The sequence below is a fragment of the Phocoena sinus genome, chromosome 11 (genome assembly GCF_008692025.1).
Source record: "Phocoena sinus isolate mPhoSin1 chromosome 11, mPhoSin1.pri, whole genome shotgun sequence".
In the NCBI taxonomy this organism is placed as follows: Eukaryota; Metazoa; Chordata; class Mammalia; order Artiodactyla; family Phocoenidae; genus Phocoena; species Phocoena sinus.
This window is the reverse complement of record NC_045773.1, coordinates 48,676,035-48,696,481: the sequence shown is the minus strand read 5'-3', so window position 1 is coordinate 48,696,481 and position 20,447 is coordinate 48,676,035. Positions and strand designations below refer to the sequence as shown.

At 46.7% G+C, this 20,447-nt stretch overlaps 1 protein-coding gene across 2 annotated transcripts in view; it reads left to right on the top strand.

The window, feature by feature from the left end:
- The window catches only part of TRANK1 (tetratricopeptide repeat and ankyrin repeat containing 1), a 65,683-nt gene that overhangs the window by 36,343 nt on the left and 8,893 nt on the right, over positions 1–20,447 (top strand). For both annotated transcript variants that reach the window (XM_032647450.1, XM_032647449.1), the window contains 6 exons: positions 5,642–5,788; positions 7,113–7,269; positions 10,206–10,294; positions 12,603–12,706; positions 12,812–12,944; positions 19,297–19,442. In XM_032647450.1, coding sequence (XP_032503341.1) covers positions 5,642–5,788; positions 7,113–7,269; positions 10,206–10,294; positions 12,603–12,706; positions 12,812–12,944; positions 19,297–19,442 — 776 coding nt within the window. The remainder of the gene's footprint in view (positions 1–5,641; positions 5,789–7,112; positions 7,270–10,205; positions 10,295–12,602; positions 12,707–12,811; positions 12,945–19,296; positions 19,443–20,447) is intronic.

The following is a 20,447-nucleotide window of genomic DNA, read 5'->3' as shown; positions in this document are numbered from 1 at the left end:
GTTTTGTGTGTTTGGATGCGGCTTTCGACAATGTCTGTGGGTTGTTTCATAGTGTGTTGTGGGATGGCTCTCCCCGTGCCTTGCCCTTCCCTGTTTTCTTGTATTCACCTTTTCTGAATGCCTGGTACCCAAGCGCCAGCTTCCGGTTTTCACTAGCTACTGTTAACCTTGACTCCCAAGGATCCTCAAGTTGGAGCAAGGTCTAAGGAGAGCCTTACAAATGAAGGCAAGGTTAGCAATGTCCACCCTATGAGGACAGAACCGGGCAAGGTCATTCATAGGGAGACAACTGCGGGAAGACACGTGAGCCTTGGTTCCTGCCCACAGGATCAGGTAATGCAGGGGACGAGAACAGCCATCCTGCCTGAGCTCCCTCCGGGCATGGCTTTGCCACCACTGCTTGCCACCCTTGCCCACAATGGCAGCAAAAGAGTCCCCGGACTGACCCCCAGTGACCTCTGTGCCAGCCGATTGTTTTGACTTGGCTCCTGAGTCCTTGTGATGGCTTTTCTTCCCAACCTCAGTACGTTATAGGTAGAGCCGCCAGCTCAAGGCCATTGTCCTCAGTTTCATAGCTACTGCCTTCTCTTCACCACCGTCTTCGGTGGAGGCTCAGGTTGGCTGCTGACCATGCTGTGGGGTCTCCTTTGGGGACATAGCTGGCTGTACCCTGGTCCCCATTGCAGACTCCCCGCTGCACACAGTGCATGCTTGAAGGGGCTGTTTTCATACCCAAGTCACGAGCACTGTTAGCTTTGACTCCTTAAAATCTGCTCCAGAACTGACCCTTTAAATGGAGTCCTTTGTTTCTGTTTTGGTTTTTTCTGGTCTTTTTTTAAATGTCACATTTGCCTCGATAATACCTATGACTAATATTGCTATGGATGTTTTACAGTTTATAAAGTGCTTTTTGAAGGCATTGTCTCAATTTATCCTCCACCAGCCCTCTGACGTTGTGTGTATTTTTATTACCCTCATTCTACTCATAAGGCTGAGGGTCATGGAAGTTACATAAGTTGCCTGTAGTCGTAATGTAGGTGGCAGAGCTCAGAGATGAACTCAGATGCTTTGAATTTCAAATCTCAAGATCTTTCCACTGTACTCCCTTCCTTTTAATACCCTGCATGCAAATCGGCTTCCAGAACCTTCCGTAATGAATATATCATTACCATACCTTAAGTGCACTCCTTTTCTATTGACTTTTCTGATAAAATCAGATGCACTCTCATTAATCCTGGAACCATTTTTAATCTCCGAGGACTAACTTTTTTTTTCTCATAATACATCCATTGGTCATGGTTGGACCGAGGCGCTCCTAAAAGAGGAAAGGGTAAGACTTTGTTGTTCGTGTCCTTTATTAAGTGCCAGTTGTATGCTTGTGCTAGTAAGAAGCTCCAGGAGCTCTGGACTTATGGATTGGTAACTTGTGGTCATCTCTGTTTGTGAAAGAAAAATCTACTTAATTATCTTTCACCCTGACCCTGGAATGGCACAATCCTGGATCCCTTGACCCTAAGCTCCCACCAATGGATCAGTGAGTTGCATGAAATTAAAACAATCACAAATTAAGTCTTGTGGTAACATCCACTTCATCCTATACACAGAATGAGAATTCTAAAAAGACTTCTGATGTGATGCTTCCCAATTACCAGGGAATGGAATCGTGCATTCCCCAGCACAAAGCACACCCTCAGTTTATCATTCCCAACCACAGGACCAAAAGGCACCAGTCAGCAAATGAGAGGAGATGCTACAATCAAAGGAGAGGAAAAACAGAGGTCACAGAAGTCCCCATGCGTCTGTGGTCTGGCTGCTCACGTGGGGCTTCTTTTGGGGGTGATGGGTGAAGGCTGCTGAACAGTACTTGCTGTTTGACATGGGAGACTGTGGAGGACTCCTCTCTCCATCCCTGGCCTCCTCTTCCACCCCCGTTTATGTGTCTGGAAGGTGCTGTGTGTGTGTGTGTGTGTGTGTGTGTGTGTGTGTGTGTGTGTGTAGGGGGCTTCTTATTGCCCTGGCTTGTGATTTTTCTCTTCAGAGGATTCACTGTTACCTGTTCAACCACATGGACACTGGGGTCATCTTCTGAGATGAGAAAGGAACCAAGGAATGGTTATGTCAAGGCCTTCTCTTGTAGGATTTTGCCTCATTTGGGGGAGGGGAAGTCATTCTCTGGTCACCTCCAAACTCTCCTCCTGTGGGGACTTGGAGGGGTGCTTGCCATTGACACTCTGCCCCAGTGGGGAGTCCCTTCCTTCACACTCATATGTGACCAGGACAGGAGAGGCTTTCAAAACCACAATTTTTAAGAGCTGCTGAACTAACCTAGAGAACAGGCCCCACAAAAGAAGCCTTGCTGGTAGAGTCTAAATCCTTTTCCTTCATAATTATTAATCCCCAGAGAAGAAGCTAGAAGACTTCTAGATGCTTCTTCCTTTTATTGCCGGGAGTGCTGCAGGCCTGTATTCTTGCCGTAAACACACGTGCTCGCTCCTAGGAGGCTCTGTCTTGAGAGTGAAATGTGTTTTATTCATGGAAACAGGTTAGTCATGTGCCATACGAGCAGCTTCTGCGTCTCCTTCGAGCAGTTTTAAGATACAGGTGCTTTGGGCTTCCCTCGTGGCGCAGTGGTTGAGAGTCAGCCTGCCGATGCAGGGGACACGGGTTCGTGCCCCGGTCCGGGAAGATCCCACATGCCACGGAGCGGCTGGGCCCGTGAGCTGTGGCCACTGAGCCTGTGCGTCTGGAGCCTGTGCTCCGCAACGGGAGAGGACACAACAGTGAGAGGCCCGTGTGCCGCAAAAAACAAAAAAAAGATAGAGGTGCTTCACTGGCCTTCCAAGTTCAGGCAGCCTGCACCTCCCGCTGTCTGCCGGACCTCCTCAGATGTTAGCATGCGTGTCTCTTGCCTGCTTTCTTTGGCAAACAATTAAGTCGGGTAAACAGCTTTACGAAGATGAAAAGATAGTCACAGATGTGTCCTGAGGATTTTTTTTTTTTTAACTTTCAACTACTAAAATTGATTACATGACTCACATCTCTTCTCATAACCTGGTGATTAATTCCCTAATTGGTTAGTAGCATAACCACTCTTATTTAATAGATAGTATTTAAAGCATTTAACCTAATGTGTTTTTTTATAATTAATTTATTTTATTTTATTATTTATTTTTGGCTGCGTTTGGGTCTTCGTTGCTGCATGCGGCCTTTCTCTAGTTGTGGAGAGCGGTTGCTACTCTTCATTGTGGTGCATGGGCTTCTCACTGCTGTGGCTTGTCTTTGTTGCGGAGCCCAGGCTCTAGGCGTGCGGGCTTCAGTAGTTGTGGCATGTGGGCTCAGTAGTTGCGGCTCACTGGCTCTAGAGCACAGGCTCAGTAGTTGTGGCGCATGGGCTTAGTTGCTCTGCAGCATGTGGGATCTTCCCGGACCAGGGCTCGAACCCATGCCCCCTGCATTGGCAGGCAGATTCTTAACCACTGAGCCACCAGGGAAGTCCCTAACCTAATGTTTATAGAGCTTACATTATAGAGGAACTGAAGGGAGGTAATGAACTGTATCCACTCCACCTTTCCATCATCCTTGAAAAGATACATAGGTGGCAAGTAGCACCATTTTATAAAAAAACTGAAGGATAGGAGAATTGACTACCTACTCCCTCAAGACACACAATAAAGTATGAAATCTGAAACGTCATGGGAATTCTTCACTGTAGATACTGTGTATAATCTGGTCACGTTTGCCTCCCCAGGGTCTGTAAACTATGGCCTGGGGGCTAAACCCAGCTCACTGCCTGTGAGCTAAGAATGGTTTTTACATTTTTAAATGGTTAAAAAAATCAAAAGGAAAACCATATCCTGTGGCATGCGAAAATTTAGTATTAAATTCAATTTTAGTGTCAAAAGATAACGTTTCATTGCATCACACTTGCCCATTCATTTACTGTTGACTAGAGCTGCTTTTGCTCTACAGTAGCAGAGTAGAGTAGCTGCAATAGAGACCATATAGCCCACAAAGCCAAAAATACTTATCATCTGACCCTTTAGCAGAAAAATTTACAGACCCTGATCTACAAGTCAACCGTGGTTTTGTGGTTTGATTTGGGTAAAGGGGAAAATGGCTAAAATGTCAACTCTTTATCAAGCATTGTAGAGACACTTGACATTGATCATCTCCTTTTATCTTTCCAACAAATGTGGTTAGTTCTGTCATCCACATTTTACAGAACAGGAAAATGAGACCTAGAAGAGGCATTTGTTCAAGGTCACATAATAAGTGGACAAACTGGGATTTAATTTGTTCCATCTGACCTCAGAGTCCACCTTGCACAGCCGACCCCACGGCTCCTGAATTTCACTCCATCCTTTTTTTGGGGGGACGTGGGGGCCTTGTGGCTTGCAGAATCTTAGTTCCTCAACCAGGGATTGAACCTGGGCCCTCTGCAGTGGAAGTGCAGAGTCCTAACCACTGGAGTGCCAAGGAATTCCCGAGCTCCGTCCTTGATTGGATCACTTGGTTAGGAAATTTTGTCACATGTCTTTTTTTTATATCATAAGAAAATAATTTTAATTTTTTATTCTTACATTTCCTAGCATTTATATTTTCCGTGAAAATGTTTCAAATTATTTACACTTTGAATGCAGTTACATCTCTTAATCCTGGGCATTTAATATAACACAAATTATGTGAAAATTCGGTTATAACACAACTAGTAATTTTGCTGACATAAGGGCAAGACTCTATTTTATAGAATAGATGTAAAAATAATTTATGAATTATTACATCTTTATTACTCATTTAAACGTGGCTAAACTATCCACATGTAACAGCAGTAATTATATTTTTATTATCTTGGTTATTTGTGACTCTTAGTCATATGAAACCCAAAGCTTAACACAAATTATTTTGTATTTATATTTTTTAGACTTATTTTTTATTGAGGTAACACTGGTTTATAACATTATATAAGTCGCTCGTGTACAAGATTGTATTTCTACTTCTATATAGCCTACAGCATGCTTACCACCAAAAATTTAGTTTCTGGGACTTAGGGAACTAAGATCCCACATGCTGTGTGGCATGGCCAAAAAATTGAAGGAAAGAAGGAAGGAAGGAAGGAAAAATAAAAGGAAAAATAAAACTTAAAAAAAAAATTTAGTTTCCATTTGTCACCATAGAGTTGATATTTTGCCATTTGTGACAACATGGATGGACACCATGGGTACCACCCTAAGCATCACATGTGTCTTAATGACTGACCCTAAGTGGCATTTTTTAAACACATTGTGAAAAGAGGTGAGGATACTGGTTTTCTCCCTCCATTCTGCTTGTGGACATTCTTTCAACAACAGGAACCTCCAGGCCCTAAACACTCGTGCTAGAAGTGAGCACATGTGCCTGCTTCTTGGCCGTCTTAGCTGAGCGTCTGGGGGTCTTCTCGGTAGCTGCCCTGATCCCTGCCTGCACCACCTGGGCCCCGACCCCCACTCTGAGGCCATAGGATGGCCACCTTCTCACAGCTGGTGCTGAAGGCCTGGCCGCTGTGCCAGGCAAAGGGGGCTCAGTCCTCTGTGAGGCCCAGGGAGGCTGAGTGTGCACTGCAGAAGCATATTCTGCTGGTCTTTCATTTGTCTTTGTTGTTCAGGCTTACAAGGAATGGAAGATCATTTCCTCATTTACCCCTTCATCCTCTGAGTCCAGAGAGGAAAGCCGTTGGCTGATTGAGGTGCCCCTAGAGAAATGCAGCTCCTCCCAGGGCAGGGCTCTCATGGTGAATCCGGAAATGCACAGGGTGAGTATGAGCCATGGGTCCATGAGCTTGCCTGACAGGGAGCCAATAAGCAGGGCTTGGCCGATAAGATTGGGTTAAAGACGGAGCCTGTGCTGCGGGTCTTCCTGTCCGTCAGTACTAGGGGGTGGAGGGTGGGAGAGGGAATGTGGTCGGCTCAGTGCTGGCGACCCCCTCTTCTCAGCAGAGAGCCAGGCTTGATGCGGGGGTGGGGGGGGCGAAGGGGGAGGGTGGCACCTTCTGTTCGCCTCTGGAGCTCTGTTCAGAAACTCTGACATTGCTGACGGGGAACTCAGAAGTGAAGTCCGTGACTGTAGTCAGTGGAGACCATTGTCTTCCAGCCTTGTCTGTGAAGGGACCCTGTCTCCCTTCCCCTGGGCGACCCACTACATCACCGAGAAGTAGGCCAGAGCCGAAAAACTCTGGAGTTCTAGACCGACGAAGGCCGACAGAGGCCTCGAGAGTGAGGGCAAAACCACAGAAAACCGAACCAGCAAAAACCAAAAGCTTTGGGAGAAACTGCTGTCCTGGTTTTATGTCTCCTACATAGTAGAAAACAAATAAACAGAAGAGCAGTTATCCGGTTATTTCTGTAACTACCTGGAAGGCCCTGCACATAGATGTTAAATCATCGCCAAGCTGTGCAGACCTCTGGGTAGCCACAAATCCGTTGTTGTTTTGAAATGTCATGATTTAATCAAGGAGGTCCTCCCTGAGTCTAAGACATAGTCCCCTTATACCCAGAGTCCTCAGTCATGGGGTAGGTCAGGAGTAATATAGTGCTGATAATAGTCACAGTAGCAGCGTGGGACTGCTCCATTTTTTTAATTTTTATTATTTTTTTAAATTTTGGCCGCACTGTGCAGCTTGTGGGATCTTAGTTCCCCGACCAGGGATTGAACCCTGGCCCTTGCCAGTGAAAGTGTGGAGTCCTCACCCCTGGACTTCCAGGGAATTCCCACTGCTCCAAATTTTAAAAATAAGTTACAGTAATTGCGTAGGATGTGACTTTTGGGGTAAACTGAGTGAAAGGTACATGGGACCTCTCTGCAGTATCTTTGTAACCTCCTAGGGATCTATAATTATGTCAAAGTGGACAAGTACAGCAGATTCAAGGGTGGGCCTGTACTAACACTGCCCCCCGCGCTAGAGTTCGCTTCCCTGTGCTGCGGCCACAGTGGGCTCCCCGCGTCCTGCTCAGGCCTGGGCTGTACTTCATAAAACTTACTTTTTGAATATTCCTCCAAAATCAGAATAAGCCCGTTGAAGTGAGATACATCGTATTGTAGCCTGAAGGCTCATGCCTTTGTCCTCATCTTGTCTTTAGCTCCTGAACGGGGAGCTGAAGCAGCTCTACACGGCCATCACCCGGGCTCGGGTCAACCTCTGGATCTTTGACGAAAACCCAGAGAAGCGGGCTCCTGCTTTCAAATATTTCATGAAAAGGAATTTTGTCGAAGTCGTGAAAATGGATGAAAATAAAGGTAAGCGCTCATTAAAATATTCTGGCTGTTGGACAGAAAGCATGTTACTCTCAGCTGCCCTGTGGCCGAGGGTAAAGTGTATCGTTTTTGGAAAACACTTTCTTTCCACATTCTTCTGAGACATGAGTGTTCCTATTTATTGCTAAAGTGTGTGGGAGACTGAAGTTGTAATGAGAGTGGGAGGGTTAACTCCTTCAGGGAAGAACTTTTATTTGTCCTAAAAGGTAAGGATCATGGGCAAAGGATAGACAAAGTAGGCTTTGCTGGGAGAATACAAATTAACTGTGGACTTTTGGACAGCTGTTTGGCAATATCTATCAAAATAAAAAATGCACCTACCTTTTGACCCGGTAATTCCACTTCTAAGGATCTATCCAGAGATACTCTTTTGTACAGTCTCTAAGATAACATGGACGAGAGCGCTCGTTACAGCCCTGTTTGTAATGATAAGAAACTAAAAATGACTTAAGTGTCCATGAAGGTGAAAGTGTCTGCAGTGGCTCCTCTGGTGCTGGGACCGGTGGGTGTGAGATTGTTAACTAGATGTGGACCTCTTTAACTTTTCACCATTTCTGTGCTGTTTGCAGTGTTTAAAAAAATAAAAACCAACATCATTATGTATTGTTTTTCATAAGTTACAAAGGCTAGCTAATTAAAAAATGGAATGAAGGTCTCCTGATGGGATAACTGGGAGATAAATAATCAGCCCTCGTGAAGGAGAAAATTGTTCTGTTTCTTGGGGGTTAGCTGTTGAGTTGGCTGCTCCAGGCCATGGTGAATTTCTCCAAAGATGGGGGAAAGCCCACAGCTCTGTGGCTGCAGAGAGGTTTGTTGGTTTCCTGAGCATTTTCCAGCCAGTTTTACGGAGACTGTTTCTGGTTACAGCCAATGGCTCAGTTGGGGACCAGGATTAGAAGCTCTATTCCTGGGACCTGACTGTGGTGCTATAATGTGAAAAGTCTAAGGCTTGGGGTTAACCTGGCTTCTCAATAGAACTTTCCACCTGTGCAGCCATGGGACTTAATTCAGCTAACACTTTCTCCCCCTGGGCCTCCACTTCCTCTACTGAAAGGAAAATGAGCGCATTGGCCTACCGTGGTGGTTCTTATTCCTCCCCGCAGCTCCGAGTCCTTTTATTCTCACAATATGTTCTGGCAACCCATTATAAGAGATCAAGATAGGCGATTTTTTTTTAATTTAAAAATTCAAAATGAAAAAGGATTGCAATTAATATTATCTCTTATTTGCATTAAGAATGCAAGGAAAAGTCCCGTCTTAATTGTGAGTTATGAGTTGCACGTGGTAAAGTCTTTGAGGACATCTGTTCTCACTGTTCTGGGGAGCTGGGGACGAGTGTGGTGACTTTGCATTTGGGGGTCTCTTCAACGCGGCACCAGTAGAGGTCACCGGCCAGGTGCAGAGATACTGTGTGGGGCTTTGCTGTGGGAATAAGATGTCACCTGGACACTCACAGTGCACACAGCACCAGAACAAGATGCTGCAAAGTCAGCTTTGCACACAGTGCGTGCGGGGGGCTGCAAGGATTGGCATGTGTTTTTTTTGTTTTGTTTTGTTTTGTTTATTTATTTATTTATGGCTGTGTTGGGTCTTCGTTTCTGTGCGAGGGCTTTCTCCAGTTGTGGCAAGCGGGGGCCGCTCTTCATTGCGGTGCGCGGGCCTCTCACTACTGCGCCCTCTCTTGTTGCGGAGCACAGGCTCCGGACGTGCAGGCTCAGTAGTTGTGGCTCACGGGCCCAGTTGCTCCGCGGCATGTGGGCTCTTCCCAGACCAGGGCTCGAACCTGTGTCCCCTGCGTTGGCAGGCAGATTCTCAACCACTGCGCCACCGGGGAAGCCTTGGCATGTGTTTCTGCACCACCTAAACAAAGCTGGCCTGCCTGCCTGCCTGGCCCCTCTGGTTGATATCTGTTGGCTGAGGGGACTCTGACCTTTCCGGCTCAGATTTGACTTCCACGTCGTCCTGATATTCAGCCTTTTGTGTGTTTTGTGAAAGTGTGGCTCGGAATCCCCAGAGAGTGTCGCCTCCACCCCCACCCCCACCACCGCTGGCGGTGCTCGGGGGTCCTCGGCAAGGGGGGCCAGTGCAGTCACTGCCAGCTGCTGAGGCTGACAGACGGGGCCAATAGCAGGTGGTGGCAGTGGTCCACATCCACCAACCAGAATGTGTCAGATCGCTTGCTGTGATGAGGGCAAAGTCTGCACATTTGGAAATACTGTCACATCCTATCACCTTTTCCCTTGCTGAGGCCCCGGCATGGGAGTTTGCCAAGAGCTACATGGCTTTGGATTTTCAAGGAGGAACTGGAAATTGCTGTCTGTCTTCTAATTTGTATCCTTAGGAAGGGAAGGCAGACCAAAGTTCAAAAATCAAACAGCATCTTTTCTCACCTCCACCTCCTTCTCCCAAAACCCACCACAACCTGGCTTGGTAAGCTACACTCTACCTTACATGAACGCTAGACAGACAACATAGGTATGTTTGTTTGCTCAGGCCACCATAGCAAATACCACAGACTGGGTGGCTTACACAACAGAAATTATTGTCTCAGTTCTGGAGCCTAGAAGTCTGAGATCAATAAAGCTGTCAGTGGTTTGATTTCTTCTGAGGCCTCTCTCCTTGGCTGTAGATGGCCTTTTCTCTGTGTGAGCCCCCCGTGTCTGTTCGTATGTGTTAATCTCCTCTTCTTATAAGGATGCCAGTCACATTGGATCAGGGCCCACCCATATGACCTCATTTGACCTTAATCACCTCTTTAAAGACCCTTGTCTCCAAATACAGTCACATTCCAAGCGACTGGGGGTTAGGACTTCAACACTTGAAATTTTGGGTGTAGGGGAACAAAATAGAGCCCATAACAACAGGTTTCAGTGAAGGGATCCCCAGAGAAGCAAACCCACGTTTCTCTTTCATTTTAGACCTCGACGATAGCATGTTTGTTAAAACCTCAACCCCTGCGGAGTGGATCGCCCAAGGAGATTACTATGCTAAACACCAGTGCTGGAAGGTAAGGAGAGAGAGGTCTGGGTGACCTGTGGCCTCGTCAAGCCTTACCAGCAGGTTTCTCATCACTGCATTTGTCACCAGGACGGGGGTGGGGGTCGGGGTCATGGTACTTGTGCTGCTGCCCCTTCTGCGACATCAGGTCACCCGCCATGCAGAGATCTCCCTGTCCCGCTCCCCACCACCCCCATGCGGTCATGACAAGCCTTCCTTTTGGCCAAGTGCCAGCATGTGATCATAGGAAGAGGAAGGGTCCTGGCCTCTGCCCGCTGAGGAATCCTTCTGTCGGGAGGGATGGCGAACAGGCTGCACTCCCGATGGGGGAAGCTGCAGAGTTGCTCCATAAGGGGGCTAGGATGGATACAAAGAGGGGTGAAGGCCTGTGGTCACCCCTGCCATCAGGTGTAAGGGAGGAGAAAACAGTTTGCACTGTTGTGTGTTTAGTCGTGTCGGGATAGTGTTTCCGTAAATATGCAGCTGCAGAAGTTGACTGAGCCCGGCACTGTATTCACTGCCCATCCCTGTTGTAATTGGCAAGGAATACTAAACACCTGGCTGTTGTTATAAAACCAAGATTTTTTTTTTTTTTCCAGAGAGGGGATAGAGCAGGACAATGTGGGTATGAAATTAGAAACCTATAAAGTCTTTCCCTTTCTCGCTTCAGAACACAGCTGGTGTTATATGTATTGCCCGTGGATTTCCAATTCTTTATTCCTTGAAAGATACCTTCTGAATGTTCGAATCTAAAATCTTTTGAGGGGAGTAGCACAGATGAGAATGTTACAAAAAGCCTCCCCCTCACCTGACTTTATTTTGACTCCGCTAAAGGGCTTTGGGACTCTGGAAGTCTATTGTTTTTGGCTGCATGTCAGTAAGTGTCTCAGAACCACCGTACAAGTGGAAACCCTTGAGATCCATTCATTCAGCATATCCTGTGGAGCTGTGGGCCCAGCATTGCGTTTAGGTCATGGGGATGTGACAGTGGGCAGGACGGGTGTACAGAAAAGGGCACAGTGCCAGCGGTTCCCGATGTCACATGTGAGTGACAAGCTGCCTCCAGAACCGCCTGTCCTAGACGGTGTGGCCAGAGAAGGCTACTTTGAGTGGGAGCCTTGAGCTGGGACCTGTAGGGTACATGACATTAAGCAGGCAGAGGAGGGATGGAAGAGCATTTCACTCAGCGGGAAGAATGTGTGCAAAGGCCCTGTGGCAGAAAGGAGCATTTCGCGTGTCACAGGAATGAAAGGAGGCCCACGGGGCTGGGGAGGCTGGAACAGAGAGCCCGGGGGGAGAGATGCCATCCTGCCTGTGTTATCAGTAAGTGCCACTTAATCCTTCTCTTGCCCACACTGAGGCCTAATCTCTACATGCTGGGCAGAACATGAACTTTCTACCCTGTAGTCCGTACTTGGAGACATGATGTCAGCAACTTTCTGCTGGTGGGGAGCAGGGAGCAAGCTGACTCCCCTGGGACACTTGTCTGCCCATCTTCTATTTGCTACATACAGGTCTGCGTGTGCCAAGGATCTGGTCAGTCATCTTCTGGGATGTGTTGGGACACCACCTCTGTCCCCGTTTCTACCATAATAGGTGCACTGCTGCTGCTCTACCAACACTGCCCACTAGCTTTGGTTGTTACCAACTAGAGGGGACCTATGTTGAGCTCAGAAAAGCCACTGGGCAACCTTGGGCCAGTTTCTCCATGTCTTTGACCTGAGGTTGCTACCAAATACAGTGGGAAGGATGAAACATCTCACACGCAACTATTGAAGATCAGATGACGGTGTTATTACGGTGACCTGTAAAAATATGTCTGATGTGCCTTTTCCATGGCTCCTAGGTGTTTCCAAAGGGAAGCTCTGAGTCCAAAGTGTTAGCTGGTAACACAATTAGGCTTTATCCTCTGGGGCTGTTTTCTCTTTTCTTTTTTAAAAATTTTTATTGGAGTATAATTGATGTACAGTGTTGTGTTAGTTTCAGGCACACAGCATAGTAAGTTATACACACACATATCTCCACTCTTTTTTAGATTCTTTTCCCACATAGGTCATTACAGAGTACTGAGTAGAGTTCCCTGTGCTATAAGTAGGTCCTTATTAGTTATCTATTTTATATGTAGCAATGTGTATGTGTCAGTCCCAATTGAGGCTGTTTTCTTTAGTGTTTCAGCACCTTCCTGCCCCTCCCTCACGGATTTGGCTAGGGTGAGACCCAGTGCTTTGTCTGTGAAAACATGGAATGTGTGCTTTAACTCTTGTTCCTGTGTCACCTCTGCGACCTTGCTGGAAACAGAAACCTATGGTCTATTCCAGGTTGCAGCCAAGTGTTTCCAAAAGGGAGGTGCATTGGAAAAGGAGAAGCTGGCTCTGGCCCACAGCACTGCCCTGAACATGAAATCCAAGAAAGTCAGCCCCAAGTAAGAGCCTCGGGGGTCATTTCAGGTTTGCTCTGAGAGAGAGCTGCAGGTTCAATCTACTGGTATCACATTCCATGGAAACTCTGTTCTATTTCCCCCTCCCAGGGAAAAGCAGGTGGAATATTTGGAACTGGCCAAGACGTATCTGGAGTGCAAGGAGCCAAAGCTGTCCCTTAAGTGTCTGAGCTACGCCAAGGAGTTCCAGCTGTGTGCCCAGCTGTGCGAGAGGCTGGGAAAGGTACGTCTGGCCCACGGCTGCTCCTAGGAGAACTGGGCTCCGTGGGGCAGATGGAAGGGTGGCCCCCAGCCTCCACCTGTGTCAGGAAGGCCTTCTGTCCTCCCAAGAGGGAGAGGTTGGCCCTGTCGACTCTGTGGGTGGCCCTTCTTCCTCCATCTGCTCGAACATTTAGATGGTTTCAGGGACTTGTGTGTGTGTGTGTGTGTGTGTGTGTGTGTGTGTGTGTGTGTGTGTGTGTATGTGTGTGTCCATGTCTGCGAATGTTTGCGACCCATTATTAACCACAGGGAGGCCAAATGTTCACATCAAAGGGAAGATGGGTTTTAGAATATTCCTGCCTTTTCTTTCTCCATGTTCAGTCTGGAGTCAGCCTGGGTGGACGGTCTGGCAGTTACATGGTGTTTTCTCTGTGTCCCAGCAATTACTCTAGATCTGCACTGACCAATCTGGCAGCCACATGTGGCTACTTAATTAAACATTTAGGTTAACTAAAATGTAATAAAGTCAGAAATTCACTTCTGCAGTCTCACTAGCCACATCTCAGGTGCATGTTGTGATAGAACATTTCCATTGTTCTAGAAGCGCTAGTGGACAGAGTTGCTGGTCCAGAGCACAGGGCTCACAGTGTGGTCTGCAGGCTGGCACAGGCCACAGACTCTTATTATCTGTAACAAGATAAACTCCAAAGAGGAAAGTAGACAGATTTTTATGGCAATTTGGCATTGTTGTGACATCCGAGAGGTGATGTCTTAGTGATTCATTTTTCTTCTTTTTATTGAGATATAATTGATGTATATAATATCAAATTGGTTTTAGTTGTACAGCATAATGATACATAAATTGCAAAATGATCACCGCAGTGTTTAGTTAATGTCCGTCACCACACATAGTGATGATCTTTTTTCTTGTGATAAGAACATTTAAGATCATTTTCATTTACATGTGGAATCTAAAGAATAAAACAAATGAACAAAGATAACAAAACAGGAGCAGACTCACTGATACAGAGAACAAACCAGTGGTTACCAGAGAGGAGTGGAGGTAGGGGCAAAATAAGTGAAGAGGATTAAGAGGTACAAACTACCAGGTGTAAAATAAATAAGTACAGGATGTAATGTACAGCACAGGGAATATAGCCAGTATTTTATAATAACTTTGTATAGCATGTAATCTATAAAAATATCACATAACTGTGTTGTATACCTGAAACTAATATAATATTGTAAGTGAACTATACTTCGATAAAAAATAATAAAACAAAAATAAATAAAAATTTTAAAAGATCTACTTTCCTAGCAACTTTCAAATACACGATACACTGTTATTAACTACAGTCACAATGCTGTACATAAAGCAGTTCATTTTTAAAATTTTAATTAAGTTTTTAAATTGAAGTATAGCTGATGTACAGTAATATGTAAGTTACAGGTGTATGATACAGTGGTTCACAATTTCTAAAGGTTATCCTCCATTTATAGTTACTATAAAATATTGGCTATATTCCCCATGTCGTACAATATATCCTTGTAGCTTTTTTAATATATATATATACTTTTAAAAATTTATTATTTAATTTATTTATTTTTGGCTGCATTAGGTCTTTGTTGCTGCCCGTGGGCTTTCTCTAGTTGCAGTGAGTGGGGTCTACTCTTTGTTGCAGTGTGCAGTCTTCTCATTGTGGTCGCTTCTCTTGTTGCAGAGCACAGGCTCTAGGCGCCTGGCCTTCAGTAGTTGTGACACGAGGGCTCTAGAGCACAAGCTCAGTAGTTGTGGCGCACAGGCTTACTTGCTCCACAGCACATGGGATCCTCCCAGACCAGGGCTCAAACCCGTGTCCCCTGCATTGGCAGGCAGACTCTTAACCACTGCGCCACCAGGGAAGCGCCTATCCTTGAAGCTTTTTTTTTTTTTTTTTTTTTTGATACACGGGCCTCTCACTGTTGTGGCCTCTCCCGTTGCGGAGCACAGGCTCTGGACGCGCAGGCTCACGGGCCTAGCCACTCCGCGGCATGTGGGATCTTCCCGGACCGGGGCACAAACCCGTGTCCCCTACATCGGCAGGCGGACTCTCAACCACTGCACCACCAGGGAAGCCGGAAGCTTATTTTTTACCTAATATTTTGTACCTCTTAATCCTCTACTTCTGTCTTGCCCCTCCCCCGCACTGGTAACCACTAGTTTGTTCTCTAAATCTGTGAGTCTCCTCCTTTTATGTTTTGTTCACTAGTTTGTTGTATTTTTGAGATTCCACATACAAGTGATATCATACTGTATTTGTCTTTCTCTGTCTGACTTTTTTCACTTAGCACAGTACTCTCCATCCATGTTACTGCAAATGGCTGAGTAGTATTCCATTGTATATATGTACCACATCTTCTTTATCCATTCCCCTGCTGATGGACACTTAGGTTGCTTCCATATCTTGGCTATCGTAAATAATACAAAGCAGTTCATTTTTACCATATCCTTTGTGGTGGGTTGGACGTGGAACCATCTGGTCCTCACCACGGGTGCTGCTGTAGGGTTCCCGGCTGCAGCTGCTGCATTTCCTCCTGCGTCAGGTGTTATGTCCGTCCAGTAGGGAGGGGGCTGTTCATGCCTGTATGTGAACTGGAGGAACTCCTGGACCCTCGGAGCACCCTGGGCATTGGGCTGGGTTGGGGGTGGGACCTCCTGGGAGGTTTGAAGTGTGGCCCCAAGTCAGTGTCAGAGAAGATAAGGTCATCCCAAGGCTGCCCTCCCTGCCCCATGTTTATTATGGGACGTGACTAGTTAGCATGTGGGAGAAGGGGGTGGAATGGGGATTTCAGCGTGTGAAGGAAGTTTGGGTCATAAGATTCCAGGAACTAAAATGGTTTCTGAACTCTCCATGTTCCTTTGTCCCCCGGCCTCCATCTCCAAGGCACTCCCTTGGGCCCTAAGCAGTGACAGCGACAGGGGACAGGCCTGAACCTGTTGCTTTCCCCTCTTTGCCTGACAGCGCCCATCCCGGCTGAGCCAGAGCCCCCTTCCTTGTCTGCTCACCTTGCCTCCCCGAGGCCCGCCGAGCTCCACCTCTGAAAGCGGGGTGGGGCCCAGCAGGCCAGATGTCCGGCCGCGTTCCCTTCTCCAGGACTTCAGAGCCTTCAGGATATGGAGGCCGCCCTGGTCCTGGAGACACAGGCTGCCGGCCTTCCTCACGTCCCCAGGGTTGACCACCGGTGCCAGCTCCTTCCGCCTTCTCTCGCCAGCACACTCCAGTAGCTCTGAGCCCCAGCTGGGGAAGAGTCTGGTCCCTTTCTTTGCTCAGGCCCCTCCCTGGCAGGATATTCAACCCTCAGACAGCATCAGACCTCTTGTGGTCATCCCACCAAACTAGCCAGCATGATTCAAGTTGACCACCCTTTGCAAAATCCTTAGGCCACACCGCCTCCCTGTTCACAGTCCCCGGATATGTGCTGACCCTGGGGAGAAGGGTTTGTGAAGCAGCTGTGGGAGCAGAAGGTTTCCTTTCAGGGATTCCTCTGCCTTGCCTGCTTCCTGCCTCTCCAGAGGTCAACACTGGTTTCCCTGGAAACCTTTCAGGGCCCTTGCTCTGGGCAGCAGGAGCCCAGACACCTGGTTGGTGGGGGGGCGGGGGGCCTGCTTAGAGCCAGCCCTCCTCTCTCTCCACCCAGTTGGGTGCACGCTTGAACCTAAGGGGGCCTGCGTTCACCCTGGGGCTTTTCTTCTGAGTAGTCAGCCTTGTCAAGGAGAGGTAAAAGTGGCTAGGGGTTATGGTTATGGGGTTTGATTGATGTGGGGCGATGGGTCTAGTAGCTCCCTGGTCTGTGAGGTCTCTGGACATAGAAGAACCTCACACCTGGATCTTGTTCGTATTTTGGCATTTCGTGTAGCTTGTCTTGTTAAATAAAACCCAGCTGAGATTTATTAGAGAGTCTGGCATATGCATTTTGTTCTGTTCCATTTTGATTCTGTTTTCTCTTTGGATGTCAGGTGCAGCCAGTCGAGTTAGGAAATGAAATATTCAACAAATAGGTAGCCCCCCAGCTGCCCCCCGCAGGGTGTACCAGGCACTGTGGGCGCGTGGCAACCAACAGGCAGCAGAGCAGGGGCCTCTGCCTTTGTAGTTTTCCTTTCTAGTGTGGGAGAGAGGTGACTGAGCCAATAGTACAGAAGATGTCAGCGGGGATGAGGGCTGGGGGAGGGGAGAGGGGGTGTCAAGTGTTGCTGTTTTAGGTGCAGGCGGGGTCAGGGAGCTGACTTCTGCAGGGAGACCACGAGAACAACTGCCTCCGGAGGACATGGCAGATAAAAGCCCCCAAGGTGGGAGCGTATGGGCGAGTTTGAAAAACAGCAAGGAAGCCAGTTTGGCCAAAGCAGAGTGAGTGGGGTCGAACTGGTAAAATGAGCCAGAGAGTGTGGCAGGAACAAATCAGGTAGGACCTTGTGGTCCACGGTAGGGACTGGATTTGTTCCGGGGTGAGGGGGAGCCGGTGGAAGGTTTTGATTGGAGGGGTGACATGAAACGAATTATTGGGATGCTCTGTGGAGAGCTCTGTAGGCAGCAAAAGTAGAAGCGGAAAGGCCAGTTAGGAGGGGTGAACAGTGGCTTAGGCTGAGTTGCTACGGCTTGGATTGCCTCCATGGTAGTGGAGGGGCTAGGAAGGGGTCCTGTCTGGGAAATGTTGGGAGAGCCAGGCCAACGCGATTAACTGATAAGCTGGGCAGGAAACGTGAGAGGAAGAGGAGTGGAAGATACTCTTCTGTTCACATAAACCCACCATCGTTTTATATTCTTCATCCTCTTCCTCCTCATGGCCATTTCCATTCTCTTCTCATTGGCTGCCATTCCAATGCAGTTAATATATGTCCCCATCCACGTGCATAACCGAAGAATAAATAGTATTGTATTCTCTGTACATATTTGTTTTAAGCTTATCTAAATAGCGTCTTGTTCTGTTTGCTACTTTTTCCACCCTCTGCTATGGTGTTAAGGCCCAGCCAGGTGTCTGACCACTGTTCGTATTCCAGAGTGGACATCCACTGCGTTTGACTTACCCATTTCCCTCATGGGGAACATCCAAGTCGCCACCAACTCCCAGCTGCCACACACAAGTATTATGACACAGCGCATCCCCTTCCAGTGCTGTGAACTGCTAGGAGTGGTTTTGCTGACCCCAGGGGGTGCATGTGTTTAATTTCACCAAGCGAAAGTTGAAAGCCACTTTGCTTTCCAGAGCAGCTGTACCACTCCGTGCATGAGGGGTCCTTGTGCCCCATATCCATGACCACGTTCAGAGGGTTCTGATTTTCTAATTTTTGCAGACCTCATGGATGTATTTCACTGTGGCGTTAATTTACATTTCTCTGGTTATTAGCAAGGTTGAGCATCTTCATTTATTTGTTAGTCATTTAAGTTCCCCCCACTGCAGACTGCCAGTTCATACCCTTTGCCTAGTTTTCTGGAAAGTCTTTTTCTTGTGTTTGCAGGAATCCATTTTGTGTTCTAGACCTGTCCACTCTAGTACAGTAGCCAGCGGCCACATGTGGCAATTTATATTAACATTAACTAAATGAAATCAAAAATAACAGTTCCTCGGTTACACTATCCACACATTTCCTGTGCTCACTGTTCACAGGTGCTAGTGGCTACCATATTGGATAGATAGATACAGAACATTTCCATCTTCACAGAAGGCTCTGTCTGACAGTGCTGGGCTAGATGTTAATGTTTGTCTTCTCTATGTTAACTTTATTTGATGTGCTCTTTGTTGAACAGTTTTGATGTATAGCTGACCCTTGAACAGTGCAGGTATTGGGGCACTGACCCTTCGTGCAGCTGAAAATCCACATATAACTTACGGTTGTCCCTCCATATCCGAGGTTCCTCTGTATCCTTGGTTTCATATCAGGGATTCAACCAACTGCAGACCATATCACACTGTAGTATTCATTATTGAAAAAAATCCTTGCATAAGTGGACCCGTGCAGGTCAAACCTGTGTTGTTCAAGGGTCAACTGTAATCAAATCCATCACTTTCTCCCCCAAAGTTCATGTGTTTTGAGTTTTGTTGAAGACTTTCTTTACCTCAAGGTCACAAAGATATTCTCATACATTCTCCTCCAATAGCTTTCTCATTTAGACCTTTAACCCATCTGGAGCTTCCATCTGTGTATGGTGTGAGGTTGGGATTTCACTTTATTTTTCTCCCTATAAAGCAGTAGTTTTCCTAAATTACCTATGTTTTAGTGTTTTTCACTAGATTCTAATAAATCGCAGACGTCCTCTTTATTATTCATGGTGTTGGTTTACTTTTAAGATGAAAAGTTATATTATAAATACTCTGAGTAGAATTTTACTCTGTCCTAGATAAGAGATGCCGCCTCCTTCTATAAGCGAAGCCAGTGCTACAAAGATGCTTTCAGATGCTTTGAGCAGATTCAGGAATTTGATCTAGCCCTCAAAATGTACTGCCAAGAGGAACTTTTTGAAGAAGCTGCTGTGGCAGTGGAAAAGTAAGTGGTTTTATTCTCTTCCTTTCTCCCCCACATCCCCCCAAGCCCTGCCCTCCTGTTGCTCCTTGAGTAGGTGTTGTCTTGCTCTTCTGAAGCGACTTGACCAAGTCACCCTCCTTCCACTTGCGTGGTGACCTCCGTGCTGAATCAAGAACTCCTTGAATACAGTGTCATGAGGAGGGGGGGCAGAAGAAGATGAAGGATGCGTTACGAGTGTCTATAACGTGCCCAGCAATTTCGTGCTTAATGATAGTTCTGTCTTCTCCACCTTTACCTGCTGAGTTGACAATTTCACTGATGTGTGGATGGATAGAGGTCAGAGCACTAGTGGGCGGTCAGGATTCTGCTTCATCATGATTTACTGGCAGATGCGCAGCCAGGCCCTGATACATATGTGTATGATACATATGATATGTATATACACATGCCCTCAGTTGTAGGACACACAAGTTTCATACATGGCCCAGTAGAGCCTCCTTGAGCCTTCAGCCTAACTGATGTTCCAGAGGTGAAGTGCAGATGGGTGGGGTTAATGGATGACAAGGAATCTAGAAACAGCATGTGGTTGATGCCTGTCAGAGGTCTTCCTGGTGGAGTGTAACAGCTAGAATTGTAGAGTCTGCTGTTCTGTATTTCTGCTCAACAGCTCCTGGAAAAGTAGGCTGTGGCTTAGCTCTGTATTTTCTTTGCTTTCTACCAAATTATACATGTGACAAAATGAACATGATTGACCAGGTGTTCGAAGTTTATATTAAAGTTAGTATTTATTAAAGTATATCATATATTATTAAAAAGCACGTAATTTTCACAAAGTAAATACACTTGTGTAACCAACACCTAGATAAAGAAATTGAGTTTTATTTTTGGAAATGGAAAAGAAGGTGTCTAGTGCCAAGGTTGGTAATTGAGCATATTCCTTTATCCAGGTCTTTGGTTTCATTATGTGGAAGATATACACAGTGTATATGTATTAGTCAGCTCAGGCTGCCGTAATGAAATGCCATA